The sequence below is a fragment of the Grampus griseus genome, assembly GCF_964374135.1.
Source record: "Grampus griseus genome assembly, chromosome: 17".
Taxonomy (NCBI): domain Eukaryota; kingdom Metazoa; phylum Chordata; class Mammalia; order Artiodactyla; family Delphinidae; genus Grampus; species Grampus griseus.
Genome location: NC_139011.1, coordinates 73,754,557 through 73,768,818, shown reverse-complemented (window position 1 = coordinate 73,768,818; position 14,262 = coordinate 73,754,557). Strand labels below are relative to the sequence as shown.

Here is a 14,262-nt window from a genome sequence, read left to right as displayed (position 1 = left end):
AATTATCACATTTTGGTGTGAGGTTCGGGTGCACAGACTCCTGCAAGCACCTTGCTTAGTGTATAACATGAAGTAGATGCTCAGTGGATGGGAGTTGTACCGGCATCTGATTTGTATCCCTTTGTGGGTGGTGAGTAGCAACTCCTGGGCGCCTCAGCAGACCTGGGCCTGGGCTATCCTGTGGCTCCTCTTTTGGGGGTCACGTGTGAGGGGCCCAGTTCTCAGTTCTGTCACTTGCATCCGTAACTCCTTGGGTGCGTTCTTCATCTTAGCAAGTCTGTGTCTCCATGGAGCTCTCCGGGCTAGCGTGGGGATCGGATGGGGTCCGGGCGTAAAGTGCTTACTGAGCACATGCCCAGCACATGGTGAGACTGTTGCGTACACGCTCGTGGCTGTTGCTGTTTATATTACAGTTACTATTTCGTGTCTGGAGAAGCATATGAAAAAGGCAGATACAACATTTTCAAGTATTGCGTTGAAATGTAAAGGCTCATTAGATGTCATAGTTTACAGTGGAGACAGATGGTCCCCTACCCCTGCCCTGATTTGTATCATGACCACTCAGCGTTCCATCCCAGGTGTTGGTATTCTCCACCATATTTAAGACCATTTCTGGATATGGTCTTAGTGGATGCTGAAAATCTCCTGCAAAGCATGTCAAATTGACTATGTGGGGCGCTCTCTCTCTCGCTCTCTCGCTCTCGCTCTCGCTCTCGCTCGCTCTCGCTCTCGCTCTCTCGCTCTCTCTCGCTCTCTCGCTCTCTCGCTCTCTCTCGCTCGCTCGCTCTCTCTCGCTCTCGCTCTCAGTGAGATTTGGAAATGTAAAGCTTTAATAACTTAAGAAAAACATTGTCTGCATCTTCTATCAGTATGAGAAATCTAACCAACCCAGAGTCGTTAAGCTTGTATATGTGCTTTTAATTTGACATTTGAATGTCATTTAAATCAGAAATGACCTGTACTGTGTAAGATTTATGTGTTTACACTCGGATTTCAAACTTTCATGGTATCTGATTCTTACAATGCCCAGTACACTTGTTCTTTTTAAAAGTGACTTGATTATGTATCTTTAATTGGAGCTCCCGTTCCTGCATGGGGAAAATTCCACTTGAATTCCATCTGTGTGTCTTAGCTTTTGCTGCTGTTTCTGTTCTTCACCATTTCCTACATGGGTGCTGAGAACATGGAAAGTGTCTTCAGCTGAATGAGAAATTTTCTTCCACCTGAACAGAAGTTTTTACTGTATTACTAAATTGCCCTCTTTATTTATTTAAAAGCTTTCCTGTTGAAGAAACCTATTTTTTTTCTGGATGAGAGAAAATGATAGGTTTACACAAATGGGTAGTTGGTTAAGTTTGCTACCTTGAGTGTAAGTTTCAGAAGCATCAGCCACCTAACTTTCAGTTCCTTTCTTCACTACGAAGAACGATAAACTAACTTCAATTCCTATTTGTGTCTCTTAGCATTCTCCATCGGAGCCCTTTCTAGAGAAACCAGTGCCGGATATGACTCAGGTTAGTGGACCGAACGCTCAGCTAGTGAACAGTGATGATTACCTGCTGTCCGTAGAACAGCAGCCGCAGCAGAAGAAGAAGAAAAAGAAAAACAACCACATTGTTGCAGAGGATCCCAGTAAAAGTATCAGTAAAGATGACTTCCCTGGTGGGGTTGATAACCAAGAACTAAACAGGAACTCACTGGATGGGTCCCAAGAAGAGAAAAAGAAAAAGAAAAGGCCGAAGGCAAAAAAAGATCCCAAGGAACCGAAAGAACCCAAGGAGAAGAAAGAGCCCAAGGAACCCAAGACCCCGAAAGCCCCTAAGATTCCCAAAGAGCCAAAGGAAAAGAAAGCAAAAACTGCCACGCCAAAACCCAAATCCAGCAAAAAGTCAAGGTAGGCCGTGGGCAGAAACCACCACCACCAAACACAGTAGAGACACGAGCACAGCAGTCACAGCCTGTGGAACGGGGGTGGGGACACGGGGTGGGCGCGGGACGCTCTGACACGTGTCCTCATGGCTGAGCTGCTTTTTCTCGTACCCGAACTGAAAAGTTGAGGTGTTTATGCGTTCTGAGATTTAGGACTCAGTTATTATGAACTGTTGATTTGGTTGGTAAATTCTTTAGAAACGTTACTGGATAAAAACTGTTTATTATTTTAAAATCACTTTCTTGTAGTTTTGTGAAAGCCTGTCATTTAACAAAGAGAACCAAGTTACCAGCAGAATCATTTGTGAGCTTAGACCACCAGCCTCATTTTCAGCGACAGTGCCAAACTGGGTAAGAAGGATTATAGAAGGCAAGGCGAGTCACTGCATTTCGCTAGGCTTTTCAGTCCTGCTTCCCAGAAGTTGAAACGGGAGAATGCATTCTCTCCACTTGGCAGGCGGAGGAAGCCTTCCAGGGGCAGCGTTGGAATCCTAGTGGGCAACGTGGGAGAAATCAAATAGCAGTTACCCATTAGATATGCACTGGAGAGTAGCATGAGTTTTAGGTCCTAGGAAATAGCCGCCTCCACATCGTGCTTCCCCTCTGGTACTTCCCCACCAGCTCTCTGACCCCCCAGGAGGCATATTTATTCAGTAAGAAAAGCTGAGAGGAGAAGACATTGAAGACTAATTTTTTTCATTTGTACCGAACATTTCTTACAACTGTTCTGAACCAGTTCCAAACATCTGAATCTGTTTTTCAGAATGTGGCTCATGTTAGAAAATATAGTTTCCAGATGGAAGTATGGTCAGACTTGGTTACTCTGAACCTGTTTGCGGACGCAGGAGAAAACACGCTCCACTGCTTCCCGCCACGAGCGAATGCCCGCTTGTGCAGGGCGCGTGGCATTCCACCCCGAGACTGACATGCTCCACGTGGGCTTTGCGAGCTCACCGGCCTGGCAGCCCTGGGCTTGTGAGCTTGCTTGTGTGTCAGGAGCAGGTACACAAAGAAGGGTGGTTTCTGTAACTAGAAAGATGCCGCAAAGTGAGAGAACAAACTTGGATTTTCAGCTTCCTGCTAAAAATATCTAAACAACCCAATACATTATTCTGTAGTGTTCTGCAAGTTTGAATCATAGACATTAACAAAACTTTTGTCACCAGTACTTTTTATGGTACCCAGATAACTGAATTACAGTTGGCCCTCCACAAAGGCCTTGAGCATCTGCAGATTTGGGTATCCGCCGGGGTCCTAGAACCGATTCCTTGCAGGTACTGAGGGACCACCGTATATTCAGTAACTCAGTCTTATAGGTAACTTAATATTTGCATTCACTTATAGTGTCCTTTGATGCCTCAGTATGTGGTCTCCTAATTGAAAGCCATTATGTTTTTTATTTTTATTTATTTATTTATTTATTTTTTTGCGGTATGTGGGCCTCTCACTGTTGTGGCCTCTCCCGTTGCGGAGCACAGGCTCCGGACGCGCAGGCTCAGCGGCCATGGCTCACGGGCCCAGCCGCTCCACGGCATGTGGGATCTTCCCGGACCGGGGCACGAACCCGCGTCCCCTGCATCGGCAGGCGGACTCTCAACCACTGCGCCACCAGGGAAGCCCATTATGTTTTTCTCCCTATGAACACTCCTCTAACCTCAGAATTTATTATAAATTCTCTTTTCATTTACTTAAGCAATACTTTATTAAGGACTTACTGTTTGTAGGTACTGTGTTAAGTCTTAGGGATGTGAGGCCAGAGGACAGTTAGACTTTCAGTCTGATTTATGAGGGGGTTTTAAAAAATACATAGTTGCTTAAGTCTGAGTATTGCGCTTTTAGTAGGAGGAAGCATGTGCTTTATTTCTCCTAAGGAGAAAGAAATCAAAGCAAAATCTTAAAAGAATGTATTTTTTTTAAAACAAACTTACAATGTAAGAGTGTGTGTTCTAAAGAAGGTTTCTGGAACTCAGAACATACATCACCAAAACTAACTGTAGCCTCAAAATACATCTGTCTTAAGTTTTTATCTTAAGTTTTTGAATTTATTACCAAATGGTAAAAATTGATATAAAAAACCCCACTGTATCTTGGATACTTGTTGTAAATTTCCAAATATATTCTTTCAAGCTCTCAGTCTACCTCAGACTGACCCTATCTTTATTTTTTTCTTTTCTTTTTTTATAAATTTATTTACTTTTTAATTTTTGGCTGCGTTGGGTCTTCGTTGCTGCGCATGGGCTTTTCTCTAGTTGCGGCGAGCGGGGGCTACTCTTCGTTGTGGTGTGCCGGCCTCTCATTGCGGTGGCTTCTCTTGCTGCAGAGCACGGGCTCTAGGCGCGCGGGCTTCACTAGTTGTGGCACGCGGGCTTCAGTAGTTGTGGCTTATGGGCTCTGGAGCACAGGCTCAGTAGTTGTGGCGCACGGGCTCAGTTGCTCCGCGGCATGTGGGATCTTCCCGGACCAGGGCTCGAACCCGTGTCCCCTGCGTCGGCAGGCGGACTCGCAACCACTGCGCCACCAAGGAAGCCCGTCTATTACTTTTTTTCTCTTTATTTTTGCTTTTGACTAGTAGTTTCAGTTGATGGCTGCTGTAGGTGACAGTCATTTTTCTCCAAGTGGTGTGAAAGTAATTGAGGGGAACCCTTCTTTAGAGCTTGGAGAAGTGCAAATGGGAAGGGGGTGCGTCCAGGAGGGCCACTGAGAGCATTTGCAGCACCTCTGCTGGCCCTGGCGACTTGCCCTTGGAGGGCCACTTGCTGATTTAGGATGAAGTGGGGTGAGGACGATGCCTGAGAGGTTTTCCTGTCGTTAATGTTCAGATGGGGGTGGCTGTCCAAGAATATGGTAACTGAATAGAGATTGTCATTGAATTAACCAGCCAACCCATTATTGTGTTGAGCTACAGTGTTTCAGGTGGTCAGGGGAATGGAGTATCTCAAGTTGTGGTCTCGTTGTTCCTCTAAGTCTGGAAGGAAAAAGCATCCCTGAAGCAAGGATAAGTAGATTGCACACAGCTACATGTAAATTCTGAATAGCATAGCAGAATAATTATGTAAATTGAATATGCAGTCATGAAGGTAATAGGAGGTTTGGGTTATGTCAGTGCTGGGGCTGAATTGCCGGAGCAGGTTGCTTTAGGCGCTGGAATGCTGCAGTGGCAATTTTGTTTTGCAAAACGTTATGTGATACCAGTTATTTCCATCCTTGAATAAGTTAACTTGATGAATTTGTTTATACAGAAAATAATTCTCCTACAGAGGGCTGAAGCAGAGGGGATAAACAGAAATGGAAGGAAACATTTACTGTAGAACTACTCACATCTTTCTTGTTTGGCCCTCTATGCCTTATCACTGGTGAGATTCTCCTAACAAACGTGCTGCCCTTTGAGCGGCTGGTGACGGCAGTGACCCGCTGGGGGTCTGCATGATGTCCACACAGGAGAGAGCTGGTTTTGCGTCATTCACATACTGTCATAAATGACATGAGAAAGGTGGCCGTCATTGGTGGGGCTGAGTTTCTTTGTGTGCCTTCACCGTGTCCTTCTCACTACCTGTCATCCCTGCAAGCCACTGAGGCTTGAATTTGTGGCCATTCCCAGCACACTGGCCCTTTTGGCAACCAAGATATAATTGGGTCTGTCTTGCCTCTGCAGGAGAACCTAAAAGAATCTGCCCAGAAGCTGTTATATAGAATGGTAGTGAAACAGAAAAAGGTGTCAGCATTTCAGAAAGAGACATTTATTTATTTGTTTGTTTGTTTGTTTATTTTTGGCTGCCTTGGGTCTTGGTTGCTGCGCGTGGGCTTTCTCTAGTTATGGCGAGCAGGGGCTACTCTTCGTTGCGGTGCTCAGGCTTCTCATTGTGGTGGCTTCTCTTGTTGCGGAGCACGGGCTCTAGGCTCACAGGCTTCAGTAGTTGCGGTGCGTGGGCTCAGTAGTTGTGGCTCGTGGGCTTCCGTAGTTGTGGCACGCGGGCTCTAGAGTGCAGACTCAGTAGTTGTGGCATGCGGGCTCAGTAGTTGTGGCTCGCGGGCTCTAGAGCGCAGGCTCAGTAGTTGTGGCGCACGGGTTTAGCTGCTCCGCGGCCATGTGGGATCTTCCTGGACCAGGGCTCGAACCCGTGTCCCTTGCGTTGGCAGGCAGATTCTTAACCACTGCACCACCAGGGAAGTCCCCAAAAAGAGACATTTAAAATCTTGGTGGAAAAAATGGACCACATGCCTCTTTTCTAATTAGGACCATATCTTTCTTCCCCTCTTCCCATTTTACATTAAATATATATTTTTCTACCTGTCTAGTGCTTTCCCCAGGTGTCTTTATAGCTTTTAAATATTGACGGTTAATATTGAAAATAAAGGCTAAGACAGTTGTGGCCTGGAGAGGATGCCATTTTGCATATGGAAGGATTCATGGAGCTGAAGTATGAGGACTCGTGGTCTTCTCTTCAATGCGTTTTCTGTTGTGTATGCTTGGGCCTTGTGAAATGAGAGAGAATTTGGAGGAAGTGCTTCCTTTGAATGACTCTTGGAGGATTTAGTGGTCCATTTAGCGATATAAAGATTCTTTGAATGTACATAAAGAAGGGAACTTAGCCAAAGGTTGTGACTTGACTACTGAAGCTTCATTTAAATGAAGCCGTGGAGATTTGCTTCTAATGCAGTTTCTAGGAACTCATCTGGTCCTTGCCCCCCCTCTCCACCCCCAGTATTAAAGTTAATAGGAAGCTAAAATGCTACTTCTCAATTAAGAGTGAAGATATATATTTTTTAAACTGTGAAACACCACTCTTACTTCAAAAGACATATAAAGTACCCCAAACACGTTAAGTGTATTCTTTGCATACCACACTGTCCTTAATATTTATGTTGCTACTTTCTTCTGGGGTTAGTTAACTTTTCAGATATTGTTTTCTCAATCATGATCTAAAAGAGTAGCAGCATTTACCTGAGAAATATTTTTATTCAGCCAGCAAGCCCAATAGTGGTGTCTTTTAAGTAACTAATACATATTTTCTAATGTGCTCTTATATATGTAAAATTTCTTGGACACAAAAGCAAACCGTTAAACTTGTTTTGCTAATGAGTACAGAAAACCTAGTCAGTCAGGTATCTCCCCATCAGGTAATAAAGTAAACGAAACCAGCAGCTTTTCTTCTTCTATTTTCTTGTTCTTTCTTTTATTCACGTGCCGTGACTTAGCTTTGACCCAAGACATTGGATAGTTGAACAGACCGAATTAGGTATTTTGGATACTGTACCAGCAGAAGAGAGTGTAGGTTTCTTTGGCATGTGGTTACAAAGGACTTTTGAGCCCTTTAGGTGTTGGCGAGGAACAAGGAAGACGTGTCCGTGAGCATCAGGCGTCTGCCCACCGGCCTGCCCTGTCCGCTCCTGGTCACTACGTCCAAGCTCCGGGCCAGGGGTGCAACCAGGTGCCCCCTTCCCCTTCCTAAGATTGCCTTCTCTTTGACAAAGGCGCCGGGCCGTGAGGTCTTCTTAATCCCCGTGGGGATTCCTTTCCTTCGAGAAAGGAAGGATAACCATCTCAGAGACTTCCTTGTACATGTAAAAGGCCAGTGACAGGCCACCTTGTGACCCTTCCTCTATCTGATTTGTCTTAAATCAGGATGAGCAGTGAGGGAGCTGTCAGCCGCCTTCAGTTCAGACCCTTCCGTCTCTGATAGCCCGTGATTCCCTTTACGCTCCCTGGCGGGGACGGATGCCCAACGTCACTGACCCTAAACAGCAAGTTCTGCTGACTCATGCTCTGTGCCGGATGCAGGAACGGGCCACAGTGGGCCTGGTGGGAATTTGTTCCTGCCCGTCCAGGGAGCTGCAGTGGACTTCAGAGCGGTGGCCTGCTGGCCTTGTGGTTGTGTGGGAGAGGTGAGGTAGGTCCCACTGCACCTGTCGGAGGAGAGGTGAGAGGTGAGGAGGCCCTGGGCAGCAGGAGGATGTTAAAGGGGCATTTTTCTGGAGACACCTTCCTTTGAAGTCTTCTTAAGTGGAATTTTAGGGTGTCGCACGTGTTGCCGTAGGAGATGTGTTGGGGGTGTCAGAGTCGGAAGATAAAGAGCAGAAGGCGTCACAGGCTGATTTTTTAAATTATCGTTAAAAATGTCTGTGGATATGAATGTGCTTTTGAAAAGTATGAAGTTCTGTGCGGATGCAAAACTTGTCACGTGGTACATAAAGATCTTTTTGCTAGTTGTCTTCTGCCCAGACAGAGCTCCCTGTGGGGTGTTGGATGCAAAGCCACTGTGAGAGCATCAGTCACGTGAGAGGCCGGCCTTTGCTTCACCCACCTTTCCGTGGAAGTCCGTGTGACTGAGCTCTAAAATGTTAAACAGGGAGCTGGAGCGTTCGAATTAAGAAAAAAGACACTGTGGGACTTCCCTGGCGGTCCAGCGGTTAAGACTCCGCGCTTCCACTGCAGGGGGCGCGGGTTCGATCCCTAGTCGGGGAACTAAGATCCCACAAGCCGAGTGCTGTGGCGAAAGAAAGAAAAAAGACACTGTTCTTTCTTTCTCTCTTAATTTTAGAAAGGCAGCACCCTTGAACTTCCATTAGATTACTAATTTTATGTGTAGCCCGATTCCTGTAGGAATGATGTAACTTCATGCTGCTTCTGTTGCGGTAGGTGGTGAGGTTTTCTCCTCGTAGGCCTTGCCATTTGCTCTGCCTAATTCTCCACCTACATACCTCATACCTCACCTGATTAAACCGAGGGTGGGCTGCACGTCTCACCGGTTGTCATAGCCACCTTGGCGGATCAGAGAGGATACTTATGAATCCAGGAAGTGGGCTTCTGGCTGCTAACGCTGTCCTCACTCTCCCCGTCCTGGGTCGTGGGAACGCTGGGCGTGAGTAAGGCTGGCGTCTTAGGACTTGGCACAGACAGCCAAGTATTGGCCCTTGGAAGAATATCCCATAGTAAAAGGGCACTGAAAGGCATGCTTTCTGCGCAGGTCGTGTGATGTCTGATTTGCCCGATCCTTTCTGCCGTGTTGCAGTGCCAGGTGGTGCTGCAGAGCTGGGGGGCTAAATGTTGATGTTTGTTGAGCTTCTGGGATCGGATAACACATCAGCTCACCAGACTTTGCTTCCATCTTACTTCTGGTGGGTCTTCATTCAGTCCATAAAACTCAATAACCTTTAGATTTTCAATGATAATTCGTGACTTTGTGATTTTTTTTTTCCCCCCATCTACAGTATATTCAACATTAAAAATGCGTTTAGCTCTTTCAGGAGAACTTTCTACTGTACTTTCTCTTTCATTTTTTAAAAATATTCTTCTTTATAAAATGGTCAACTGGAGCTTTCCTCAGGACAGGGTTCTGATGTTATTGGAAGGCCACCCAGGGATGAGCTGGAGTAACAGAGGCGTTCACCAGGGAAGGTTTCCAAGGCCTGGAGGGTCCCCCAAAACGCCAGGCCAGTGCTGGACGCATAGTACGTCTCCACGAGGAGGTGAGACCTTCAGGCCGGTCTCAGGACGGAGACAGGGGCTCTGGAGCCGGGCAGGTTCTGGCCCAGTCCTGGGACGACTGCTTCCTGGGCCGAGTGTGTAACCTCTTTGTCCCTGTTTCCTTATCCTTGCACAGTTTGATTGTAAGATGTGAAGGCGAGGCCTGTTGAGTTTGAAATACACATTTTAAATGAAAGCAAGCTGGGTTTCTGTATCTTTCCTAACTTTGCTATTCCCTTCCTAGAAATTTAGCACAATTAATGTACTTCAGGAGTACTTGATCGTGTAAGAGCTACCTAAGGTAACAATTGAAATTGTCTTCGAGGCAGAGAACTTAAAAACTCGATTGATAATTTGTCTTTGCAGCTTGTTGTTCAGAAGTAAAATAGAGCCCCCTCCCCTAACCCCCTCTCTCCTCCACTTCTCAGCTCTCCTTTCTCTTTCTCAAGCAGAAGCGTAGGGTGAAGAATTTGCGGGTGGCAGTTAGGAGTCGGGGGCCGGCTCAGCACCCGAGGGCTGACTGCCTGGGCGGACGGGGGCTCCTGTCCCCCGATCCTGCCCAGATGCTCTCTGCCTTGCGTGGCCTTGTAGGGAGTCTCAGGCATTCGGACCGTCTGCTGACCGCTGCTGGGCCCTTGGCCTAGGGAGCTCCAAGGGCCTTCGTGTGAAGGTGGTGTTGACTTCTGCGTTTCTTGTCTGTCGTGCAGAATTTGTCTTGACTCTTATTTCATTAGTTTATTCTGTCACCTGCATTTTATCACATCCCAGTTTAGCTGTTAAATAAAACTTTGGTCTTAGGACTTGTAACATTTTTATTTTATTTTGTTGGGTTATTTTACTCCATGATGTATCACATTTTATATTGCCTTCATTGATCCTTTTAAACTTCTAGTCCTTGATCTTGTCGCTTTTTTAGTTTGCCTCTTTATCTTTTAATTTTCTTTTTCCTTGTTTAAAAACTTAGAGGAAAATCTGAAGTTGAGAGGCCAGACGCTTTTCTCCTACCAGCCTTGAGACCTCGACCCTAGCGGCTCATGTATTTTATCATACGTGATCTTTCTGAATCACGACAAGCCATACACTTCCTGTGCCAGAGGCATCCCTCACTTCTCATCCATGACATTCAGTTTTTTATTAAAAGGCCTTTATGTATGTAAAGTATAAGGATATGTTTCAATACTCTCTGCTCTTCTGAAAGATGGTCGTGTGACACGTCGGCTTGATTTCCTGAAAACGGACCTGTTTGATCTTCACGCGCCTCCAGGTTGATTTTCCCCGGTGTGAGGGGGCCCGTCACTGACGTGTCCTGTCTCGAGGGTCTGTGTGGTGGAGCATCCTCGCTGCCCCCGCTCCGCCCAACCCCGCCACTGTCCACACAGCTTCACCCGCTGACTCCACTCCTCTCGTTATGTTTGGCTCCACGATACGGTTCCTTTTCAAACCGTCTTTCCTTCGAGGACTTAGACCCTTAGGCTGGTGCTTACCCATGTTTCCCTGCGCTCTGTAATAAATCAGGGCAGCTAGCTGGCTTTCCAGGAAGTTCTAGCCCTTTGCATAAAGTCGTGTTTAAAAAACCTGTACTCGTTTCTCACCGAAAAGACTTCATTATTTACATGCTCTATCTTAGCTTGGATTTATGTGTCCAGCCCCACTTCAGGTACTGTCACTGGGCCCATCGTTGTGGACTCTTAGAGCCATACACTGAATATGTCCTTCCAGAGGGATGACTCCCTCCATGTGGATTCCTCCTCTCTGAACCCAGCAGTTGTTTCTTGGAGTTTTCATCAGGGTGGTGTAGGTTTTGATCACTTGGGGTTGGAGGAGGCAACCACAGAACTTTAGAGCTCGGTCTGGCAGGGTGACCTAAGTGTCACTTAGCCATGGACCCTGCGAATATCCCGCTGCCCGCCACTGGGACCTCCCTCTCATGGTGAAATGTGACATGTAAGTAAAGCTGGTGGAGGGATGGTGGCCCTACGGTGGCCAGCAGCATCCCCAGAAAGATATAACCCTTTCCAAGAGTACAACGGCCTGCCTAGCTTCACGAGGGGGTGGCCCTGCATCTTGGCCTCACCAGTAATGGTGGGCGATAAGGGTCAAGAAATGAAAGAACTCTGTGAGTCCGGAGGGGAGGTATACAGATGTACGGGGTTTGAAAACTTGCTAGGTTTCACTCTACTTTGGTAGTAGTTTAGCCCCATTTTACTGAGCTTCGTCAAGATAGAATCTGCGTGGGGTTTTCGTAAATGAGTTAAGGAGAAGAGCGCTGTAGCTGCACGTGGTCAGGGCTGTGTGTTTGTTTGTTGATTTCACGGTTACTTGTACTGTTTAATTGGTCAGCTGAAGCTTATAAGTAGCCCACCTGACCAGGTACAAGGAATACAGAGATAAATAAGACACATTTCCTTCTTGAGCTAACAGGATAGTTGGAGAAAGACATATACACACACACAGCTGGCGCTTTGGTTCTACTGCATTGCAGTAATGTTACCACCCAGTACTGTGTGTTTTAAACATCCCTTGTGTGGGGGTACATCACGTGGCATGCAGAGAGTGTGAGATCTTACTAATCCAGACTTTGGTGGCCAGAAAATGGTTCTCTGACTGAGTGATGTCCAGCTGAGCCTTGCAGATGAGTGCGCGAGGGGCAGTGGAGGGAGGAGAGATGCGCGTACGCTTCTGGGAGCGGTCCTGTATATCTGCAGGGTGGAGGGTGGAGAGTTTGGGGTGTGGGAAAAGTAGAAAAATAAAGTTCATGTTGCCGATGATTAAAAACCGCGCACCGAGAATCTCAGACGTCAGTACACGTGGGGCTGCGGCTTTGGGCGGAATGATTCGGTCGGGTCTGTGTGTGAGCGGGGACGCTCTGCTGGTGCCTGGAGCTGGGTTCGCAGGGCATGTTCGGGCGTCAGGACTGAGCCACAGAGCTCGGGGACGCGGCGGGCAGGGCCGGCCCAGGGGGCGCGTGGAGGCAGCCGGGGCTTCTCCGGGCCACGGCCAGTCGGGGCTGGACCCCGCACAGCTGGCTCTTCTGGCCGTCCTGGCTGGCGGGGCGTCGGGCCGGGGCCAGCCCTGCAGCTGTTGGCAGCGCCCTGAGGTTCTGGATTCGCGCCAGGCAGCCCGTGGCCTCGTCCCGGACCTCGTAGTGTCGGGTTGAGGGGTGGTCCTTGTGAATAAGTACCGCTTCCTTCTCCCCAACCGGAAGAGCTGCCCTCTTCGTGCGTTCAGGCTTCCCAGATTCTAGCTGGGGAGAGGAATGTGTACGGCCGTGTTTTGGCTCAGACGTTGCGAAAGACCAGCCTTGAACCTTACAGATTTGGGTCGCGGCTGTGGCCGTGGGATACGTGTCCTCTCGCCAGCAGTCTGATGGCGGGTGGCCCTGCCCCTGGCTGGTGACGGGGACGAGGCGGGGAGGCCGTTGTCACGGTCGGAGTGGGACATGATACGCGTCTGAACTAAAGCAGGGGCCAGGAGTATAGAGGCGAGTGGCCTCTGGGCGGGTGTTGAGACTGTTGATAAAGGCTGTTCCTTCTCTTCACGTGGCCTAGGTGATGTGGTCACGACGCAGAGGGTCCCGTCCCTAAGTCTCCGCAGTTGATTCCGCCCGTGGGTCTGAGCCGCAGTCAGAGAACAGCTCCCGGTCGAGTGTGCCAGGTGCTTGGAAAGGTCGAATCTTGGAGCAAAATGTAATTACTCACCTCATTTTATGGATGAGAAAACTGAAACTCAGGGAAAAGAAATGACGTATCCAGAGTCACAGACAGACAGGTTATAAATGACAGAGTTGGAACTTGAACTGAGGGCTGTCTGAAATCAGTGCTCCTCGTTGGCTTAAAAAAAAAAAAATTCTGTCTTTAGCTCTTTTGGGGCAAAGCAGTTTTAATATAACAGTTGAAAATCCAAATGAGCTTATTGCAAAATAGTGGCAAAGGCAATCTGATGTAAATAACTTCATCTTGTCTGTGATTGTAATGTCTTGGGGTGAACATTGAAGACTTTGTAGCTTTTTTGACCGCTTGGTATGTTTTTGATTTGTACATTGATGTCACGAGAAGATGTTAGCAAGGAAATGCTTAGATGTCTCGGGGCAGCATGAATAGCTCAAGGTCCACTGAGTTTAGAAATCCTCCAGTCATCAGAACTGGGGTGGTTGCTTCCCTTGGCTACAGGCATTTTGTCCGGGCATTTGGAGAGGTCCTGTCTGACTTTGCATGTTCTTGGAGGTTCCACAGAGTGCATCCTTGGGACAGACGGAACATCATTAGCACCTCTCTCCTCCAGCAGATTGACGTCTCCTCAGACCTGGGCTCTGGCGGGCTCCGAGGCAGTAAGCCTTTTTCTCCCGTAGGACAGTTTACCTCTGGTGCAGGAACCCCACTAAATCAAATTGTGTCCTTCACTGTGGCGTGGAGAGGGCACTGGGGAAGGACCTGCTGCCAGCTTTCTTTACCTGGCAGTGGTTCAGCTCCGTGACAGGCCTACCTCTGATTTAAACAAATTTGAGAAATATGTAAAGTTTTGGAAGCAGTTTTGCACTGATTTGATAAAAGAAACCACAAAACACTGCAGCGCAGGTGTTGAGAATGTTTGAAAGCTGATTGAGGGAAGCAGATGGCTTTAGTCAGTGGCATCCAGCCAAAAGAGCAGGTGCTGGTCATGTGACCGCTGGTTACCAGGGTAATCTGATTGCTCTTGGCGTGCAGATGAAAGGAAAGGGGCCCAGCGTTCAGCTGTAGTATTGTATAATTTGTGGCAGTTAGAGCGGAAATAAATGCTGGAAATGGAGCCTCATAGTAGGGGAGACTTCTGTCCATGTGTAGCGTAAACACTAGGACAGTTGGATGAAGAACTGTTGTATGGATTTTTTT

At 47.5% G+C, this 14,262-nt stretch overlaps 1 protein-coding gene across 2 annotated transcripts in view; it reads left to right on the top strand.

The window, feature by feature from the left end:
* CHD7 (chromodomain helicase DNA binding protein 7) overlaps nt 1–14,262 on the top strand; it is a gene marked incomplete at its 5' end in the record, with an annotated part of 120,498 nt that overhangs the window by 37,462 nt on the left and 68,774 nt on the right. The window contains one exon of one of the 2 annotated variants that reach the window (XM_082674394.1): nt 1,464–1,514. In XM_082674394.1, the coding sequence (XP_082530520.1) occupies nt 1,464–1,514 (51 nt within the window). Of the gene's footprint in view, nt 1–1,463; nt 1,895–14,262 lie in introns of both variants that reach the window. The other variant, XM_082674395.1, reaches the window with a different exon arrangement.